The 21,370-nt window shown below is 45.1% G+C and overlaps 1 protein-coding gene across 4 annotated transcripts in view; it reads left to right on the top strand.

Moving 5' to 3' along the window:
• Nucleotides 1-21,370, top strand: part of LOC141224049 (sushi, von Willebrand factor type A, EGF and pentraxin domain-containing protein 1-like) — a 407,381-nt gene that overhangs the window by 283,205 nt on the left and 102,806 nt on the right. For all 4 annotated transcript variants that reach the window (XM_073666874.1, XM_073666873.1, XM_073666876.1 and 1 more), the window contains one exon: nucleotides 5,547-5,643. In XM_073666874.1, coding sequence (XP_073522975.1) covers nucleotides 5,547-5,643 — 97 coding nt within the window. The remainder of the gene's footprint in view (nucleotides 1-5,546; nucleotides 5,644-21,370) is intronic.

The raw sequence follows: 21,370 nt of genomic DNA, 5'->3' as shown, positions 1-21,370 counted from the left end.
CTGCTGGCATGAGACTTGCCCTCCAATAGATCCTTGTAAATGGATTTAAAGTGTATTCATTCAAATTAGAGAGACAATTTAAATTAAAAAGCTTAGAGCTGCCTCCACCACAGGGGGGCTCGCTCGACCCACCAGCGGACAGGCACCAGTATTGGGAGAGGGGGGCTGGCCGTCAGGGTTCACCGCGGCTCTGGCACAAACCCGGCGACACGGAGGTGGCACGGGCAGGAGCGGACTGAACGTGTCGGCTTCTCACTTTTTGGATTTTAGAAGGGCATGACATGCCTATATTTGTGTCTCCCCCTCCTTTTACTCCTCCACCTCTTTTCTTTTCGCATGACTATATGTACTTGTCACTTTTCCATGTGTTAGTTGTGTCTTCTGAGCAGTTTGTCAGCTTTTGGACACCTTTGAAGGTGTTTTCTATGTGTTTCTATGTGTTTTTGTTTGCCTGCCATTGGTTTTAACGGTGTTCGACGAACAGTTCGGCGAACACACGGGTGTTCGACGAACCGAACCGAACTCTAACACTACGGGGGTGGCTCAACACTAGTCATAACATCAACAGTATGTGCACCCAACTGATAGAATATGCTTAATGCTTACCCATAATAAGGGGCATTGTACAAAGGATGCATGGTTTTTCATACTTTGCATGGCGCACCCAATTATAGATAAGAATATCATAGATATATGGCTAAGAATATACATATCCCAATATATAATAACATTTACTGCACTGTTGTAACATACATTAGGCTCATCATATTCCATGGATACTTTTGGTTTATACATTGAGATATTTCCCCAAGTTTTGTCGACTTAGTCCTACTTTAATTATTGTTATTCCTTTATTCTATCACATTCTTAAAGGAATCTGTAAGTAGGATCACCCCTCCTAAACCATCTATATGGGTATGCAGGACATAGGAAGCTGAATAAAATGATACCTGGATACTTGCAATCCGATATCTTATTCCACAGTGCTCCATATTTTTCTTATATGTAATTAAGCTTTTCAGGACTATGGGCTAGACACTGATCTTTAAGAAACGAGAAAAAAAAACAATAAAACCTTTAAATCTTTATTGAATACTATTAAAAACACATCCGTGGCTCATCACAATAGTAATGGCTGAAAAGACCAACATTTTCTATAATTGAATAGGACAGTATCTCAAGACAAAGTAAATTACATAAATTTCACAACAGTAGAGTGACTATAATTTTCTGGATCCTAGAATTCCCTAATGTCAATCCACATCTAGCTGCGGAGGTTGGCACCCTATAAAATATGACAATGGCGCCCCCGCTCACATAAATCCCAAAGTATATATAATACAATTTATAGATATCAAAAGGGACTAAACAGTAACACCCCAATAAGGGAATAGATAACAATTAATAGTTGCACAAAAAACTCATCCTGAGTTAATGTAAACAATTAATGATATGATATTAAATATTGCTCACAATACTCATCTGAAGTTATTGTAGATCTATCACTAAATGTTCAAACAATTCCGAAGCGTTTCCCCTCTGATATAATGAGATTTATCAGGGAAATAAATCTGTTAAACTATTAGCAAAGCAAGTATGGATGGAAAACCAATTTCAAATTCAAGATGTAAATGTGTGCCATGCTAAATAGGCACTCAATTTAAAACCCAAAAGACAGGAAATTACTTAGCCAGAAGTATGTGTGCGTTGCAACCAAGGAGCACATCGTCAATACCAGGTTGGAACATACAACCATGCTATTGTCGTCTGTTGCGCTACCAGAATACAGGAATATCCGGCCTATGTGTGCTTTGATGATTCACTGTGCGTTCCAATGTCCAGCGTCACTGCCACAGCCTCTGTTACCACCCTGAAATAAAGCATCATCAGTGATCTCCATTTCAGGGGCCTGAGCATGTGTCAGTTGTTAATTTCGACATATAAGACAAACGAAAAAAAAAAAAAATTTTAAGGGGCCCTAAATAAAGTGACCAAAAGAAGCAAGAAACACCATTAAAAATTTCTTGTCTTTATTAGGAATATATTAAAAAGAAATATAAGGGATAAAGGAATATATTGTCCCTAAATAACCCTAAGTTGTTCCTGCCTTGTCACGGAGGTTGCCACCTTAAATGTAACGGTATGGCGCCCCCACTCAAAGTAGTGTCTCCCTAAGGGGCCCTAATTATGTAAATGGATCAAAATCTAAAAAGAAAAAATAATAATAACAAAAAAGTGTCTATCTAGACTGTCTCAATGGGCAGTCTGTGTCAATTTTTAGAGGTCGTAGGATAATCTTAATATGTTAAAAAGACACATTTCCTTTGTATTTTAGGCAAAACAATATATATTATCATTTCTTACATTCTAAAAATTACAAAAAGGAAAATGGGCCAATGCAAAAGTTTGGGCACCCTTGGAGATTTGTGTTCTCAGATAACTTTGACCAAGGTTTCAGACCTTAATTAGACTGTTAGGGTTATGGCTTTTTCACTATCATCGTTAGGAAAGGCTAGGTGATGCAAACTTCCCAGCCTCCTCTAACCTTGTGTCAAAAAGCAGCAGCCATGTGTTCTTCTAAGCTGCTGCCTAGCACTCTGAAAATGAAAATGGTGGAGGCCCGCAAAGCAGGAGAAAGCTATTAGAAGATAACAAGGCATTTTCAACTTGCCCTTTGCTCAGTTCGAAATGTAATTAAGAAATGGCAGTTAACAGGAACAGTGGAGGTCAAGAGTTCTGGAAGACCAAGTAAAATTTCAGTGAGAGCTGCTCATAGGATTGCTAGAGAGGAAAATCAGAACCTCCACTTGACTGCAATAGACCTTCAGAAAGATTTAACAGACTCTGGAGTTGTGGTACATTGTTCTACTGTTTAGAGACACCTGCACAAATAAGGCCTTCATGGAAGAGTCATCATAAAAAAACCTCTCCTGCATCCTGACCATAAAATGAAGTGTCAGAAATATGCAAAAGAACATCTAAACAAGCCTGATGCATTTTGGAAGCAAGTCCTGTGAACCGATGAGGTTAAAACAGAACCTTTTGGCCACAATGATCAAAGTTATGTGTGGAGAAAAAAGGGCACAGAATTTCAGTAAAGGAACTTCTCGCCAACCATTAAGTATGGGGGTGGATCAATCATGCTTTGGGATTGTGTGGCAGCCAATGGCATGGGGAACATTTCACGGGTAGAGGGAAGAATGGATTCAATGAAATTTCAACAAATTTTTAATGCAAACATAACATCATCTGTAAAAATGTCAAAATCCACAATAGACTACCTCAAAATGTGCAAGCTGAAAGTTTTACAATGACCCTCATAGTCCCCCGATCTGAACATCATTAAAAATCGGTGGCTAGGCCTCAAAATAACAGTGCTTGCAAGACGACCAAGGAAACTCACAGAACTGGAAGAATTTTTCAAGGAAGAATGGATGAAAATCCCTCAAACAATAATTGGAAGACTCTTGTCTGGCTACAAAACTCTTATACAAGCGGTGATACTTTCAAAAGAGGGTGCCACTAGGTACTAACCATGCAGGGTGCCAAAACTTTTGAATTGGCCCATTTCGTGTTTGTAATTTTTAAAATGTAAAAAATTGCTATATTGATATTTTTATTTTGCCTAAAATACAAAGGAAATGTGTCAACTTTAACTTTAGGCTTTTTAGAGATCATTTCATCTTCAATTTGCTAAACTGTTCACAATAACATTAATTTTGACCAGGGGTGCCCAAACTTTTACATGCCATTGTATATACAATACACAGAGTATACAGCAGTGTGTGTACATGTATACAGCTGTGGGCAAGATACTCGTCTTCCACGCCTCGGCACACTTCATATAGATGGGTCTCCTAGCTGGGTGTATGGACTTTAAATCTTGGGGCGCTACGCACTTGGAGGCCGCATGATCCCATTGACTTTGGCTAGCCAGGACCAAATGTTCAAGTTCAATGAAGGAGACTATGACTCAAAAATGAACTGTATTTTACTGAACAATTACGTGGGGAGAAGTATGTACAGTGGATAGCTGGTGCAAAACTTTGTGGACGTTTCTCTTAGAACATACAATGTTTTCATACACTTTCTGTTCCTTCCTGAGCTCGCTCCACTCTCCTTCCATTTGGCCTCTCTTTCTGGCTTCACCACCACCCAGCACAACACTTCAGGAGCTTCCCTAGTCTTATTTCTCAACTCATGGTTCCGCGTCCACTATGCCTGTTTCTGAGCTTCTCTGCTTGCCAACATATAGGAACTACCACACAGGGCACTTTCTCTTCGTCCTGTTTTTCTTATTAGTGCCACTCCATCACTTAACTGCAAGATAATTACATACCGTTCGACTAGGCTTTCCTGACCCAGACCTCATCTCTGGAGAATCACTCATTCCTTCTAATGCTCTTCCTTGTCTCTCCACTGGATAACGCTATCCATCATCTCGATCTTTGCTCACTTTCGGTACACACAATCCATGTGGCCATTCTGAGTTCTCAGACCAAAGGTCTGCTCTAGCTGCTGAATAGGCCTTATCTGCCTTCATGACTCCCTCTGTCCTTTCACTTTAACCCCTCCCACTCTGGACTAGTTCCAACCATTAACTCTAACTGTCTCTATCAACTATCTGTGGCTGGGCAAAACATAGCCTAACACTAATAACACACATTACAAAACACATTGATCATCAAAATACATTGCAATAATACACGTGTCTTCAAAGGGGAATGTGGGAAACACCTCCACCTCCTTGCATATATATATACCCTGCTGTATACAAATACAAGGGAGAGCTGGCAGCATTCACAGAAAGTGAGTGAGCTCTGCTGAATGCAGCCCCACCCAACCACGTGTCAAACTGTGCCCACCCATCAGTTTCCAGACCCCGGAAATTAGGGAGAATCTGATGTGACGTCACAGGAAGTTGGAGATTCTCAGCCAGAGATCATGTGAGCAGAAGAGGAGTTCAGGTTATAGCAGAATTTGGCAAAGCAAGTTATTTAGTAAAGTGCCTTATCTATGGCAATTAGGGACATGTAAAGTACTGGCCAAACCCTTTATATATATTAAATGTAAACTGCTTTATTGCTACATAAAATTAAGGTACTGAGCTCACATATTAGAGAATGTGTGTGCCCACAAGGTGACCTTTTTCCAAGGGGCCCCAGCCAGTGTTGTAATGATTTTATCACTCTTCAATTTACTGTCTGGAATTATACTGCAATTAAAAGATTATTCTTAATTAGCCATTCATGTGTCTTTGCTAACCTTGTGTAGCCACCTATGCTGATTTCAGAGTGCAGACTTCCTATGGCTGGTCACAGATATTCTGTCTCAGCCAATCATGGATGATATGGGCATTACCCGATAATAGACATTTGATGATGCTTGTTGTATTTTAAGATGCTTGTTAGTCTTTACATTTTATAAGAAATTCTGATAACTATGTATTTATATAGAAAAAAAATATATTTTAAAATGAAAAAAAAAATACATCAAAATAGTTTTTGTTGTTTTATACATTTTGCTAACATACACATCACTTACAGGAAGATCTTGTGGCCGTCCTCCAAAGGTATCAAATGCAGTACTGGAAGTAAAAGACTTTTTATTTGAGTCTAAAGCAGTTTATACATGTGAGAAGGGGTGAGTTGAATGATAGTTTTTCATTTTTTTTGTTACAGCTTTCATGTGAACATCATTACAGTAATATTGTGGTTGATAAACATTTATGAAAACTAGAAAAGTAAAAAAAAATCTGATTTTCTAATCTTTCTAACAATCGTCTGGTCAGTGGTCACAATTCTTCTGTACCAAATTATGGTATGTTAACCCGATCACCCCTAAGCCTGTATTCACCTTTCTGACGATGCCAAATTTTACAATTCTGATCAGTGTCACTTTATGTGGTAATAACTCTGTAATGCTTCAACGGTTCCCATTGATTCTGAGAATGTTTTTTCATGACACATTTTACTTCAAGTTAGTGGTAAAATTTGGGAGCTATGATTTGCATTTGTGAAAATATATAAAATTTGACAAAAAAATAGAAAATTTCACAATTCTCAAATTTTAAATTTTTATGCCCTTAAACCAGATAGTTATATCACACAAAATAGATAATAACTACAATTTTCCACATGTCTACTTTACATCAGTATAATTTTTGAAACATAATTTTTTTGGGTAGTAAGTTACAAAGGTAAAAAGTTCATCAGCAATTTTTCATTTTTCCAACAAAATTTACAAAACCATTTTTTTTAGGGACCGCATCACATTTGAAGTGACTTTGGGGGAATATGTGACAGAAAATACCCAAAAGTGACACCATTTTAAAAACTGCACCCCTCAAAGTGCTCAAAACCACATTCAAGAAGTTTATTAACCCTTTAGATGTTTCATAGGAATTAAAGCTATGTGGGAACAAAAAATGCTCTTTTTTGTGTTTTTCCAATACACAAAAATGAAATAAACATGTGTATAACAAAATATGTGTAATTGCAATAATTTGTAAATACTTTCTTTTCTGGAACAACTTCAAGAGTGCCAACACTTTCAGCCATGACAGTTTATGTGTATATACATATACAGCAGCTTGAAAAAGTATTCATACCCTTTGAACTTTTCCACATTTTTTTATGTTACATCCACAAGCTTACATGTATTATATTAGGATTTTATGTGAAATACCAACACAAAGTAGCAAATATTTGTGAAGTGTAAAGGAAATGATAAATGGTTTCCTAAATATTTAAAAAATATAAATCTGAAAATTGTGATGTGCATTGGTATTCAACGCTCTTGAGTCAATACTTTGTTGGACCTTTCACTGCAATTACTGTGGCAAGTCTTTTGAGGTATGTCTCTAACAGTTTTGCACATCTAGAGACTGAAATTTTTGCCCATTCTACTCTGCAAACAGTGAGATTAAATGGAGAGCGTCAATCAATTTTTTAAGTCTTGCCACAGATTCTCAAAGGGATTTAGGTCTGGACTTTGACTTGGCCATTCAAAAACATGAATATGCTTGGATTTAATCCATTCCATTATAGCTCTGGCAGTATGTTTAGGTTCGTCCTGGAAGGTGAACCTCAGCCCCAGTCTCAAATCTTTTGCAGCCTGTAACAGGTTTTCCTCCACCATTGCCTTGTATTTAGCTATATCCTCCTACCCATCAACTCTGGCCAGCTTCCCTGTCCTGCTGAAGAAAAGCATCCCCACAGCATGATGCTGCTACCACCATGTTACATGGTAAGGATGGTGCTTTCAGGGTGATGTGCAGTGTTAATTTTCCACCACATATAGTGTTTTGCATTTAGCCCAAAAAGTTCTACTTTGTCCTCAACTGACCTGATCACCTTCTTCCACATGTTAGCTGTGTCCCCTACATGGCCTTTTGCAAACTGCAAGTGAGACTTTTTGTGGCTTGCTTTCAAAAATGGTTTGCTTCTTGCCACTTTTACATAAAGGCCAGATTTGTGGAGTATATGACTAATAGTTGTACTGTCGACAGATTCTCCCATCTGAGAAGTGTATCTCTGTAGCTCCTCCAAAGTGACCAATGGCCTCTTGGCTGCTTCTCTAATTAGAGCTCTCCTTGCTTGGGATGTCAGTTTAGGCGGACGACCATGTCTTGGTAGGTGTGCAGTTGTGCTAAATTCCTTCCATTTTTGAATGATGGATTGAACTGTGCTTCATGAGATGTACAGAGCTTTGCCTATGTTACGCTCATGCCTGGACTGACTGGCGAGAGCGTGGTTGGTGGTCCCACTGGGCCACGAACCAAGGAGTGCCTGGAGGGGCATGACTAGGGGCCTCGCCAGATCCGACCACGAACACACGTCGGCTTAATCGACTCCGTGGTCTGAGGAGGGACATGGGAGGTGGCCCAGGTGCTACTACAGGTCAGACCCCGGTCACAGCTGTTGACCCACACCAGGGAATGCAGGAACGGGCAGGCACTGCTGGTATGCAGACAGGTGGGTACTGGCAGGCACGGCTGGTATGCAGACAGGCGGGTACTGGCAGCTATGCAGACAGGCGGGTATTGGCAGGTAGGAAAGCAGGCTGGATAGGGACCAGTACAGACTGGGATACAGGAACAAACCGCAGGTGCGGAGGACGAGCAGAGCAGAGCGAAACAGAAGGTGCGGAGGACAAGCAGAGCACAGCAAAACCGCAGGTGCGGAGGACAAGCAGAGCAGAGCAAAACCGCAGGTGCAGAGGACAAGCAGAGCAGAGCGAAACCACAGGTGCGGAGGACAAGCAGAGCAGAGCGAAACCGCAGGTGCGGAGGACAAGCAGAGCAGAGTGAAACTGCAGGTGCGGAGGACAAGCAGAGCAGAGCGAAACCGCAGGTGCGGAGGACAAGGAGAGCAGAGCGAAACCGCAGGTGGGGAGGACAAGCAGAGCAGAGTGAAACTGCAGGTGCGGAGGACAAGCAGGGCAGAACAGAGCAGAGCGAAACCGCAGGTGCGGAGGATGAGCAGGGCAGAACAGAGCAGAGCGAAACCGCAGGTGCGGAGGACGAGCAGGGCAGAACAGAGCAGAACGAAACCACAGGTGCGGAGGACAAGCGGGGCAGAGCAAAACCGCAGGTGCGGAGGACAAGCGAAGCAGAACAGAGCAGAGTGAAACCGCAGGTGCAGAGGACAAGCGGTGCAGAACAGAGCAGAAGGTGCAGGCAGACAGGACAGGGCTCTATTCACATGGAACAGACTTGGAAACACAGGAAGATAGTTAGAACACAGGAGGTAGATACGGAGGCCGGGAAACGGGACAAGCAGAACCATATACACACAAGGTACTTACAATGAAGTAGCGAGTGGACACAAAACTTACAAGCAGAAGTACAGAGACAACGAGTTGGAGTTAGGTGCATGTTCAGACACTGCAGGAAAAGGGAAGTTACGGACATAGAGACAAACAGGTAGCGGACTAGGACACAGTTCAGACAGGAACTGAACCCGGAACAAGATACAGGAACGAGCCTGGGAACTCAGCCCCCAGGGTGGCGGAAACAGACTAGAAGTCACAGATACAGATAACGGGCCTGGGTATACAGCCCCCAGGGTGCCGGAAACAGACTAGAAGTCACAGATACAGGTAACAGACCTGGGTATACAGCCCCCAGGGTGGCGGAAACAAACAAGATACAGGACAGGACCTGGCAACTCAGTTGCACAGAACACACTGAAAGAAAGTGTTGCTCAGGCACCTCCTACTGGGTGGAGGGGGTTTAAGTATCCAGTGACTCACAGCAATAGGCTGAGGACCCATTAGGAGTGCGCACACTGTAACTTTAAGAATCAGGCAGTAACCGTGCCGCCGCCCTAAGCAATCAGACAAGAGACATGCACACAGCAAGTACTGGAGCAAAGTGTGCAGCCTGGACTGATAGGTAAGTTGGCGGTCTTGCATGGTGGGAGATGGTAAGCCATGCCAGCACGCCGCCAGGGATGTTACAGCCTATTTTTTTAGAACCTAACTCTGCTTTACTCCTCTCCTCAACTTTATCCCTGACCTGGTGTGTTGCTTGGTTATCATGATGCTGTTTGATCCCTAATGTTCTCAAACAAACCTCTGAGGCTTTCACAGAACAGCTGTAGTTATACTAAGAATAAATTACGTAAAGTTGGACTCAATTTACTAATTATGTGACTTCTGGAGGCAATTGGTCACTAAGGATTTTATTTAGGGTTAGCAAACTACAGGGGGAGGAATACAAATGCACATCACAATTTTCAAGTTTATATTTTTAAAATAATTAGGAAACCATGTATCATTGCATTTATACTTCACAAATACTAGCTACTTTGTGTCGGTATATCACATAAAATCCCAATAAAATACATCTAAGTTTGTGGGTGTAACGTGAAAAAATTTAGAAAAGCTCACAGGGTACAAATACTTTTTCAAGGCACTGTGTGTGTGTTTGTGCATGCGTATGTATGTGTATGTGTATGTGTGTATATATATATATATATATATATATATATATATATATATATATATATATATATATATATATATATATATATATATATATATATATATATAAATATATATTTGTATATATATATAGTGATTAACATTCTTGATTTGGTAGGTTTGTGTACCTTTAAAGGGAACCTGTCACCAGTTTTTGAGTCTCTGAATAAATGCCACCACCTTTATCTGCTCATGTACTGCATTCCACAAACGTGTTCATCATCTCCTGACTCCCTCTGTGTACCACTCCAATATACCATTTTAACTGCCCCACGCTTTGTTAATGAGCATGGTCCCATCTGATGGTTGTCCTCACTGTGGCATCTGTGCCTCCACTCTGCTCCTAATCAGGGTCATAACGATCGCGATTGCAGAGGGTGGAACCATGACCGGGGCTGTGCGGGAGGTGGGCCTGCTGACACCGGTGCCTGCTTCAGCTGGAAGTGCATCCAAGGACGCACAAGAAGCTGAAGTGTATTGCAGCGCAGGAAGCTGGCGTGTTGGGCAGTGCTCTGTGCTTGTGCAGTGATGTTATATGCTCTGCTCACAGTAAGGCAAAGCAAAGTGTGCCTGTGTTGGCCTTGGAGGAACATTTTGTTTCACTATGTGGATGACGCTGGACGTGTCATGTACATCAATCAATGCTATAGGACAGCAATTAGGAGCATAGAAAAGGACCAAATGCCGCAGGGAGGATATCCATCGGACCGGACCATCCTCATTTAGCAGTATCATTGCACAGGGATATCATTAGATGAAAACTTTAAAGACTGATTAAACAAGAACCAGATTTCGGAGTCCTTCACCAAAGATGTCAGTTTAATCAATATCACAGCGCCATTATGACCATGCCCTTACTTTATATTGTCAAACCCTACTGACAGGTTCTCTTTAAGAGTGTAGGATCATTTTACACCTAGATCAGGTATACAAAAAAAATATAAATAAAAAAATCGAAGAAGGCACACACATTTAGAAACTGCTTTGAACAGAATTACACAAAACAATGTAAGGGAATTTGACAACTACAAATATTTCACTGCAAATTTTAAGAAGATTCTGGTGCGGTTTGCTTTTCTACATTTTTCACCTTATGTATTGCAAAGGGTGAAATCCTTGATGAAAATACACAGCATAGATTGACATGCAAAACCAAAGAGATGAGCCGCAACGCGTTGGTATAAGTGCACATTCACACTGTGGCCATTTAACAGACAGAACCTAAGATAATGACAAAATGAGCTAATACCCTGCAGTAAGTAAATAAAAATTAATAGTACATGTAAATAAGATAGGGTCCTTAGATAACTCTATTTTGATCAAAAGAGAGTAAAAACCATCCACCGTGACAATGTGTACCCAATCAGGATGGACCCTAACTCTTGTGTCAGCAGTAGTGTTGAGCGATACCTTCCGATATCGGGAAATATCGGATCGGATTGGATCGGACCGATACCGAAAAAGTATCGGATATCGCCGATTCCGATACCGGAAACCAATGCAAGTCAATGGGACATAAATATCGGAATTAAAATAAACCCTTTCTTTCCTTGTAGGTTATTTCTACATGAAGGAAAACAACTAAGAATAATGTAGAATGTATTGGGGGAGGTGGGGGAGACAATAAAGGCATAGAGGTTTAGCCCAGTCAAATGGAATAGCAGGAATTAATATTTTTTTATTATGTTCTGAGTTACGGAAATATTAACTATGTTAAGTATTTTTATATTTTGTCAGATATTTATGTTTCACTACTTCCATGCTCTTCACCTTCTTTTTTACTTCTCCCACACTTTCTCCTTCATCATCCTCAGCATCTTTTTCATCCACTTCTTCTTCACCTTCTTCTTCTTCACCTTCTTCGTATTATTCTTTTTTTTACATTCTTCATATTCTACTTCTTCATCTTCTTCATATTCTTCTTCTTCATCATATTCTTATTTGTGACAGGCATTCCTGTAGTTGTTATCTATAAAAGGTTGGACATTACACCTTTCGTTCTGCCCGTCACAAAAGATTTACAACAGGATTTGTCCGCGTTCAGTTTGGCCTGCAGCAGCAGGTCTTTTCCAGGGGCACCACGAGGAGGAACGGACTCACCCCCATACACTGCTTAGTCATCTTCTGCTTATAATTTAGATATTATCTTTTGCTCTGATTTTTAGTCTTATGCTTAATGTTCTTCCGCTTTTTGTTCTGCAGCTTCTTGTATTTCTGCTTCTTGGTTTTCTGTCTCTTGTTTTTCTGTATCTTGGTGCTTGTCTTCTCTTCTTTGTCTTCTTGGTCAACTTCTTCAGGGTCATCTTCTTGGTCTTCTTCGGGGTGGTCTTCAGGGTCGTCGTCTTCGGGGGTCCTCGTCTTCGGGGTCCTCGTCTTCTTCGGGTTGGTCTTCTGGGTCCTCGTCTTCGGGGTCCTCGTCTTCTTCGGGGTGGTCTTCAGGGTCCTCGTCTTCTTCGGGGTGGTCTTCAGGGTCCTCGTCTTCTTCGGGGTGGTCTTCAGGGTCCTCGTCTTCAGGGTCATTGTCTTCGGGGTCCTCGTCTTCTTAGGGTTGGTCTTCAGGGTCCTCGTCTTCAGGGTCCTCGTCAGGGAGATCCAGAGTGATTACCAAGAACCATTTCAAAAAGCTTGAACTTGGAAATGTAGCAGAAGGTACAAGAAAGCTGAGGAACTACCGAGGACCAGCTGACGGTACTGGAACCCGGATGGATAGCAGAAGGTACAAGAGCCAATGGAACTACCGAGGACCAGCTGATGTTACTGGAACTCGGTTACTAAGCAGGAGGTACCTGTGCCAGAAAGCACTACCAAGGACCAGCAGACGTTGGTGGAACTTGGATACCGAGAAGGAGGCACCTAATCCAAAGGCACTGCCGAGAACCAGCTGACGGTACTGGAACCCGGATGGGTAGCAGAAGGTACAAGAGCCAATGGAACTACCGAGGACCAGCTGATGTTACTGGAACCCGGATGGGTAGCAGAAGGTACAAGAGCCAATGGAACTACCGAGGACCAGCTGATGTTACTGGAACTCGGTTACTAAGCAGGAGGTACCTGTGCCAGAAAGCACTACCAAGGACCAGCAGACGTTGGTGGAACTTGGATACCGAGAAGGAGGCACCTAATCCAAAGGCACTGCCGAGAACCAGCTGACGGTACTGGAACCCGGATGGGTAGCAGAAGGTACCCATGTAAAAAAAAAGTTCAAGGCCGCGAGCCGGCCGCAGTTACCAAAACCCACAGTCCTACAGAGGGTGCTTGTCCTATTGGCACTATGGAACCAGCCTTCATTGCCAGATCCCGCAGCCCACATAGGAGTCACCTAAACTGCAGGCACCATAGAGTCGGCTAACCCGACCGCAACACGACAGGACAACGCATTGGAGGCAAAGTGACGTTGACACTACCCGGAAACAGCTGGCGTGCTGGAACCAGGCTGGGCAGGAGGGAGTACCCGTGCCAAAGACACTGCCGAGAACCAGCTGACGGTACTGGAACCCGGATGGGTAGCAGAAGATACAAGAGCAAATGGAACTACCGAGGACCAGCTGACGGTACTGGAACCCGGATGGGTAGCAGAAGGTACAAGAGCCAATGGAACTACCGAGGACCAGCTGATGTTACTGGAACTCGGTTACTAAGCAGGAGGTACCTGTGCCAGAAAGCACTACCAAGGACCAGCAGACGTTGGTGGAACTTGGATACCGAGAAGGAGGCACCTAATCCAAAGGCACTGCCGAGAACCAGCTGACGGTACTGGAACCCGGATGGGTAGCAGAAGGTACCCATGTAAAAAAAAAGTTCAAGGCCGCGAGCCGGCCGCAGTTACCAAAACCCACAGTCCTACAGAGGGTGCTTGTCCTATTGGCACTATGGAACCAGCCTTCATTGCCAGATCCCGCAGCCCACATAGGAGTCACCTAAACTGCAGGCACCATAGAGTCGGCTAACCCGACCGCAACACGACAGGACAACGCATTGGAGGCAAAGTGACGTTGACACTACCCGGAAACAGCTGGCGTGCTGGAACCAGGCTGGGCAGGAGGGAGTACCCGTGCCAAAGACACTGCCGAGAACCAGCTGACGGTACTGGAACCCGGATGGGTAGCAGAAGGTACAAGAGCCAATGGAACTGCCGAGAACCAGCTGGCGGTGCTGGAGCCCAGGGTAAATACTAAAAACAGAAGAGCCAGAGGTGTATTTGGAGGAGGTTTTAAATCCGTACTACAGTGGATGTGGACAAAGCAGGAGAATTTGCCGGACACACAGCTGGGGATCAGCTGACGTTACTGAATCCCAATAACACTGGAGCAAGCGTTGACTGTGCAGACGGCACTTCTGAGCAGCAACTAGCGGTATTGGAGCCCAGGGTAAATACTAAAAACGGAGGAGCCAGAGGTGTAATTGGAGCAAGTTTTAAATAAGTAGCACAGTGAATATGGACAGAGCAGGAGAAATTGCCGTGAACACAGCAGGGGAACAGCTGACGTTACCGAACCCCAATAACACCGCAGCAAGTGTTGACTGTGCAGACGGCACTTCCGAGCGCCAACTGGCGGTGCTGGAGCCCAGGGATAAGAATGAAAACAGAGGAGCCAGAGGTGTAATTCGAGCAACTTTAAAATGTGTAGTACAGTGGATGTGGACAAAGCAGGAGAAATTGCCGTCCGCACAGCAGGAGAACAGCTGACGTTACTGAACCCCAATAACACGGCAGCAAGTGTTGACTGTGCAGACAGCACTTCCGAGCGCCAACTGGCGGTGTTGGAGCCCAGGGTAAATACTAAAAACGGAGGAGCCAGAGGTGTAATTGGAGCAAGTTTTAAATAAGTAGCACAGTGAATATGGACAGAGCAGGAGAAATTGCCGTGAACACAGCAGGGGAACAGCTGACGTTACCGAACCCCAATAACACCGCAGCAAGTGTTGACTGTGCAGACGGCACTTCCGAGCGCCAACTGGCGGTGCTGGAGCCCAGGGATAAGAATGAAAACAGAGGAGCCAGAGGTGTAATTGGAGCAACTTTAAAATCTGTAGTAGTGAGAATGTGGACAGAGCAGGAGAAATTGCCGTCCGCACAGCAGGGGAACAGCTGACGTTACTGAACCCCAATAACATGGTAGCAAGTGTTGACTGTGCAGACAGCACTTCCGAGCGCCAACTGGCGGTGCTGGAGCCCAGGGATAAGAATAAAAACAGAGGAGCCAGAGGTGTAATTCGAGCAACTTTAAAATCTGTAGTAGTGAGAATGTGGACAGAGCAGGAGAAATTGCCGTCCGCACAGCAGGGGAACAGCTGACGTTACTGAACCCCAATAACACGGCAGCAAGTGTTGACTGTGCAGACAGCACTTCCGAGCGCCAACTGGCGGTGTTGGAGCCCAGGGTAAATACTAAAAACGGAGGAGCCAGAGGTGTAATTGGAGCAAGTTTTAAATAAGTAGCACAGTGAATATGGACAGAGCAGGAGAAATTGCCGTGAACACAGCAGGGGAACAGCTGACGTTACTGAACCCCAATAACATGGTAGCAAGTGTTGACTGTGCAGACGGCACTTCCGAGCGCCAACTGGCGGTGCTGGAGCCCAGGGATAAGAATGAAAACAGAGGAGCCAGAGGTGTAATTCGAGCAACTTTAAAATGTGTAGTACAGTGGATGTGGACAAAGCAGGAGAAATTGCCGTCCGCACAGCAGGAGAACAGCTGACGTTACTGAACCCCAATAACACGGCAGCAAGTGTTGACTGTGCAGACGGCACTTCCGAGCGCCAACTGGCGGTGCTGGAGCCCAGGGATAAGAATGAAAACAGAGGAGCCAGAGGTGTAATTCGAGCAACTTTAAAATGTGTAGTACAGTGGATTTGGACAAAGCAGGAGAAATTGCCGTCCGCACAGCAGGAGAACAGCTGACGTTACTGAACCCCAATAACACGGCAGCAAGTGTTGACTGTGCAGACGGCACTTCCGTGCGCCAACTGGCGGTGTTGGAGCTCAGGGATAATACTGAAAACAGAGGAGCCAGAGGTGTAATTGGAGCAACTTTAAAATCTGTAGTAGTGAGAATGTGGACAGAGCAGGAGAAATTGCCGTCCGCACAGCAGGGGAACAGCTGACGTTACTGAACCCCAATAACATGGTAGCAAGTGTTGACTGTGCAGACAGCACTTCCGAGCGCCAACTGGCGGTGCTGGAGCCCAGGGATAAGAATGAAAACAGAGGAGCCAGAGGAGTAATTGGAGCAACTTTAAAATGTGTAGTACAGTGGATGTGGACAAATCAGGAGAAATTGCCGTCCGCACAGCAGGAGAACAGCTGACGTTACTGAACCCCAATAACACGGCAGCAAGTGTTGACTGTGCAGACGGCACTTCCGAGCGCCAACTGGCGGTGTTGGAGCTCAGGGATTACAGTTCAGGTGGTAGAAACATGAACAGAACAGGAGACCTGGATACTGTTGCCAACCAATTATTTATTCTGGAAGAGGACTGGCAAATTCATGAGAGATCCAGGCCTTGTTCATTTTGAGAAAAGTAAGCCGGTCAACGTTATCGGAGGATAGTCGCATGCGACGGTCTGTTAGTACACCACCTGCGGCACTAAAGACGCGTTCCGATAATACACTAGCAGCAGGGCAAGCTAGCACCTCCAGTGCATACTGACTAAGCTCTGGCCATGTATCCAGCTTACAGACCCAAAACTTGAAGGGAGAAGAGCCGTCTGGGAGTACACTAAGAGGGCAAGACATGTAGTCTGTCACCATCTGACGGAAACGTTGCCTCCTGCTGACTGGAGCTGTCTGTGATGGTGTAGACATTTGTGGCGGCGGGGACACAAAACTTTGCCACATTTCGGCCATACTGGTCTTGCCTTGTGCTGAGGCGCTGCTTCTGCTCCCTCTTTGTGCAGAGCTTCCTCCACTGCCTCGACGCACTGAGCTGCTTTGTAAAGCACTAGCAGCACTGCTCTCGGTTGGAATGGAGAACATGATGGAATGCACCAGTGCGTCTTGGTACTCCCGCATTTTACGCTCCCGGTTCAATGGTGTTATGAGGCTTTGTAAGTTGTCCCGGTAGCGAGGATCTAGGAGGGTGGACACCCAATAATCAGCCGTGTTGAGAATGTGGGCGATGCGGCGGTCGTTTCTGAGGCACTGCAGCATGAAATCAACCATGTGCTGCAGACTGCCAACTGGCCAAGAAACGCTGTCCCCTGCTTGAGGCGTGATCTCTGCCTGCTCTGCATCACCCCACCCTCGCTCTAGATACTGACTACTAGAGCATTGTGTACCTCCCTCCTCTGGACAGATGTCTTCCTCATCCATTGACTCCTCCTCATCCTCCTCACAAAGTGTCCCCTGCCTAGGCCTTTGTGAGGAACCACGTTGCGCAGACTGTAGAGAAGCAGATGACATTTGTGACTCCTCATCCTCCACCTCTTCCAAAACCTCGTCCCTTAGTGCTTGCAGTGTTTTTTCAAGCAGGCAGATAAGGGGGATAGTCATGCTGACTAGTGCATCATCTGCACTCGCCATCCGCGTGGAATAATCGAAGGCACGCAAAACGTGGCAAATGTCCTTCATAGAGGCCCACTCAGTGGTGGTGAAGTGTGAACGGCGCGCACTGCGACTTGTTTGCGCCTGCTGCAGCTGGTACTCCATTACTGCTGCCTGCTGCTCACACAACCTCTCCAACATATGTAACGTTGAATTCCACCTGGTGGGTAGGTCACATATGATGCGATGTTCCGGAAGACATAATCGGCGCTGCAGAGCTGCAATGCGTGATCTTGCATTGCTGGAACGCCGCAAGTGAGCGCACTCTATGCGGACCTTGTGAAGCAGTGCATCAAGATCCGGATAGTCCCTCAAAAAACTCTGCACGACCAAGTTGAGCACATGTGCCAGACATGGGATGTGAGTGAGGTTGCCTAGGCCCAGAGCTGCCACCAGATTTCGGCCATTATCACACACTACCATGCCTGGCTGGAGATTCGCTGGCACAAACCACACGTCACTCTGCTGCTTGATGGCATTCCAGAGCTCCTGCGCTGTGTGGCTTCGATTCCCCAAAGAAATTAATTTTAATACGGCCTGTTGACGTTTGGCCACGGCTGTGCTCATATCGGTCATCATAACAGGTAACCGTTCACGGGTCGATGTGGAGGTAGACCGTGACGGCTCCTGCAGCGCTGATTCAGAGGAACTGGAGTATGAGGAGGAGTCAATGTGTACAGACTGGATTCCTGCAATCCTTGGAGTTGGCAGAACACGTACAGCGCCACTCTCAAGATCTGTACCCGGCTCCACAACATTTACCCAATGGGCAGTGAGGGAAAGGTATCGTCCCTGTCCATGCTTACTGGTCCACGCATCAGTGGTCAGGTGGACCTTGCTACTGACGGCGTTTTGTAGCGCATGTTTAATTTTTCCCTCCACATGATGTTGCAGGGCAGGGACGGCTTGCCTGCTGAAATAAAAGCGGCTGGGCACGTTGTATTGTGGGACTGCCAATGCCATAAAGTTACGGAATGTGTCAGTCTCCACCAGCCTGAATGATAGCATTTCAAGGGCCAGTAGTTTAGCAATGCCAGCATTCAGAGCCTGTGCTCGGGGGTGGTTTGCCGAGTATGGGCGCCTTTTCTCCCATGCCTGTGCTAACGATGGCTGTAGACTGGCCTGGGAGTGTGAGGATGACTGGGAAAGTGGTGCTGTGGGTGGAATTACACTGTGTCTCTGTACAACAGTGCCAGAGATTCTTCCATGGCGATCCTGTGAGGAAGCCGAACCAGCTGTGTGTGAGCTGGAGGAAGAGGCTACAACACGAGCTGAAGAGGTGGTAGGTGGCGCTGTAGGTTGGCCTAGGTCTTCAGTGTGTTTGTGTAACTCCACCACGTGCTTGGTCCGCACATGTTTCCACATATTTGTGGTATTGAGGTTGCTGACACTTTTCCCTCTTTTCACCTTCTGATTACACAGCTTGCATTTGACAAAGCAAATGTCATCTGCAACTGTGTCAAAAAAGGACCAGGCACTGCAAGTCTTGGGAGCGCCCGCTTTGGATTTTGGAAGAGCCATGCTCCTAATGGGTGCCGAAGTGGAGGCTACAGGCAACCAAGTCTGCCCCCTCCCTCTCCCTCCTTTTTGGGCCGTTCGGGGAATCTCTTCCTCAGAGCTGCTCCCACCACCTTCCTGTCCCTCACGCCATGATGGGTCAAGGACCTCATCATCTACACCACCCTCTTCAAACAACTGCTTCTCCTGGGTAGTCTCGACAGCACAGTACGCACCAGAAAGTGGCACCTGAGTCTCATCATCAGATGCGTACTGAGGTGTGCTGCTGACCATAGGCACTGGCCCACCCGCCTCTTCAGATTCAGAGAGACAAAACGGTTGCGCATCACTGCATACTACCTCTTCTTCAAATTCTCGAATTCTGCTTGGCTGGCCCCCTCTTTCCAAGCCAAGAGATTCAGAGAACAGAAGTAGAGATGGCTCCTGTCCAGGGCTCTCTGACTGCCTGGGCAATTTGGCAGGTGGTGAAGAGACAGATGGGTGCTCTTCAGTGCTCAGGACCTGAGAGGATCTGGAACTAATTGAAGTCGATGCGTTAGCTGCCATCCATCCGACAACGGCTTCAATTTGGTCCTCGCGCAGCAGTGGGGTACGGCTAGCTCCTACAAAGCTGCGCATAAAGGACTGTTCCCTGGTAAAACTGGGGGATGCTGAGTCACTGGTGCCCGCAGCAGGCACAGAATCCCCACGTCCTCTCCCTGCAGGCACAGAATCCTCACGTCCTCTCCCTGCAGAAACTCCACGCCCACGCCCACGACCACGACCACATGCCTTACTCCCTGCCTTCTTCATCTTGGTAGACTGATAAAGATAGGCAGAAAAGTACTAAGGGCTTAGTGTGCTTATTCCTGAACAGCTGCTAACAGGTATAAGAAACACTAATTTTATAAAGTGTGGACTAGACTTTAATATGAGCTAATGTGGCCTACACAACTGTAAAGTGGAGTGTTTGGTGAACTTTATTTAGGTTTTTTTTGTCACAAAAAGACACTGGATGTGCCTAAAGATGTAATAACGATAGTATCACAAACTTTTTGTAGCTATTACAATGTAGGAAGGTAACCTACAATGCAATAGATGAGGCTGCAAAAAATAGGCTAATACTAATCTGGCTGGGGCTGCAGGGCCCAATGCTGCAGAAAGGCTCCTCTATCTACTCCTATATAGTGTGTTTGGAATCAATTTAGCTGAATATGGATGGAACCACCACACTAATAGGAGATATCAGGAAAAATTATGAATTGGCAATAAAGGACAATGTATGAGGCAGTGACACACACTGAGTGCACTACAACCAGACGGGGTTGAAGCACACACTACAGGGTGAGCTGCACTCACACACCAGACCTTGCAGACAGCGGTGAACAGTACAGATGCAGAGCACTGTGCACTAGTGCTGCAAGACGGAAAAAAAATTCTCTATCTACTCCTATATAGTGTGTTTGGAACCAATTTAGCTGAATACAGATGGAACCACCACACTAATAGGAGATATCAGGAAAAATTATGAATTGGCAATAAAGGACAATGTATGAGGCAGTGACACACACTGAGTGCACTACAACCAGACGGGGTTGAAGCACACACTACAGGGTGAGCTGCACTCACACACCAGACCTTGCAGACAGCGGTGAACAGTACAGATGCAGAGCACTGTGCACTAGTGCTGCAAGACGGAAAAAAATTTCTCTATCTACTCCTATATAGTGTGTTTGGAACCAATTTAGCTGAATACAGATGGAACCACCACACTAATAGGAGATATCAGGAAAAATTATGAATTGGCAAAAAAGGACAATGTATGAGGCAGTGACACACACTGAGTGCACTACAACCAGACTTGGCTGAAGCACACACTACAGGGTGAGCTGCACTCACACACACAGACCTTGCAGATAGCGGTGAACAGCACAGGGAACTGTGCACTAGCACTGCAAGGCACAGTGATTTAGAAAGTAGCTTGGGTAAAGCAGTATAGAGAAAATAGGTAGCTAAAACTGTCCCTCAGAACAACAGCGTCCTATCCCTAACTGAATTCACAGCAGAGTGAGCTCAAAATGGCGGCGGTGGCTTTTATAGTGCATCATGACATCATTTCAGCAGCCAATCACAGCCATGCCATTAGTTAAGATGCCTACATGCCTAACAGGATGTGCCCACACTTCTTAGGATCCTCATTGGCTGAATAAAATGAAAATGTCTCATTGCATTATGGGAACTTCCGATTCCGGTATACGATATTGCAATAGTATCGGAATTAAGTATCGGAATTCCGATACCGCCAATATCGGCCGATACCCGATATTTCAGTATCGGAA

This window comes from Phyllobates terribilis, unplaced genomic scaffold (assembly GCF_046119375.1).
Source record: "Phyllobates terribilis strain yellow unplaced genomic scaffold, ASM4611937v1 Scaffold_2__4_contigs__length_985480577, whole genome shotgun sequence".
Lineage (NCBI taxonomy): Eukaryota > Metazoa > Chordata > Amphibia > Anura > Dendrobatidae > Phyllobates > Phyllobates terribilis.
This window is presented reverse-complemented; position numbering and strand designations above follow the sequence as displayed.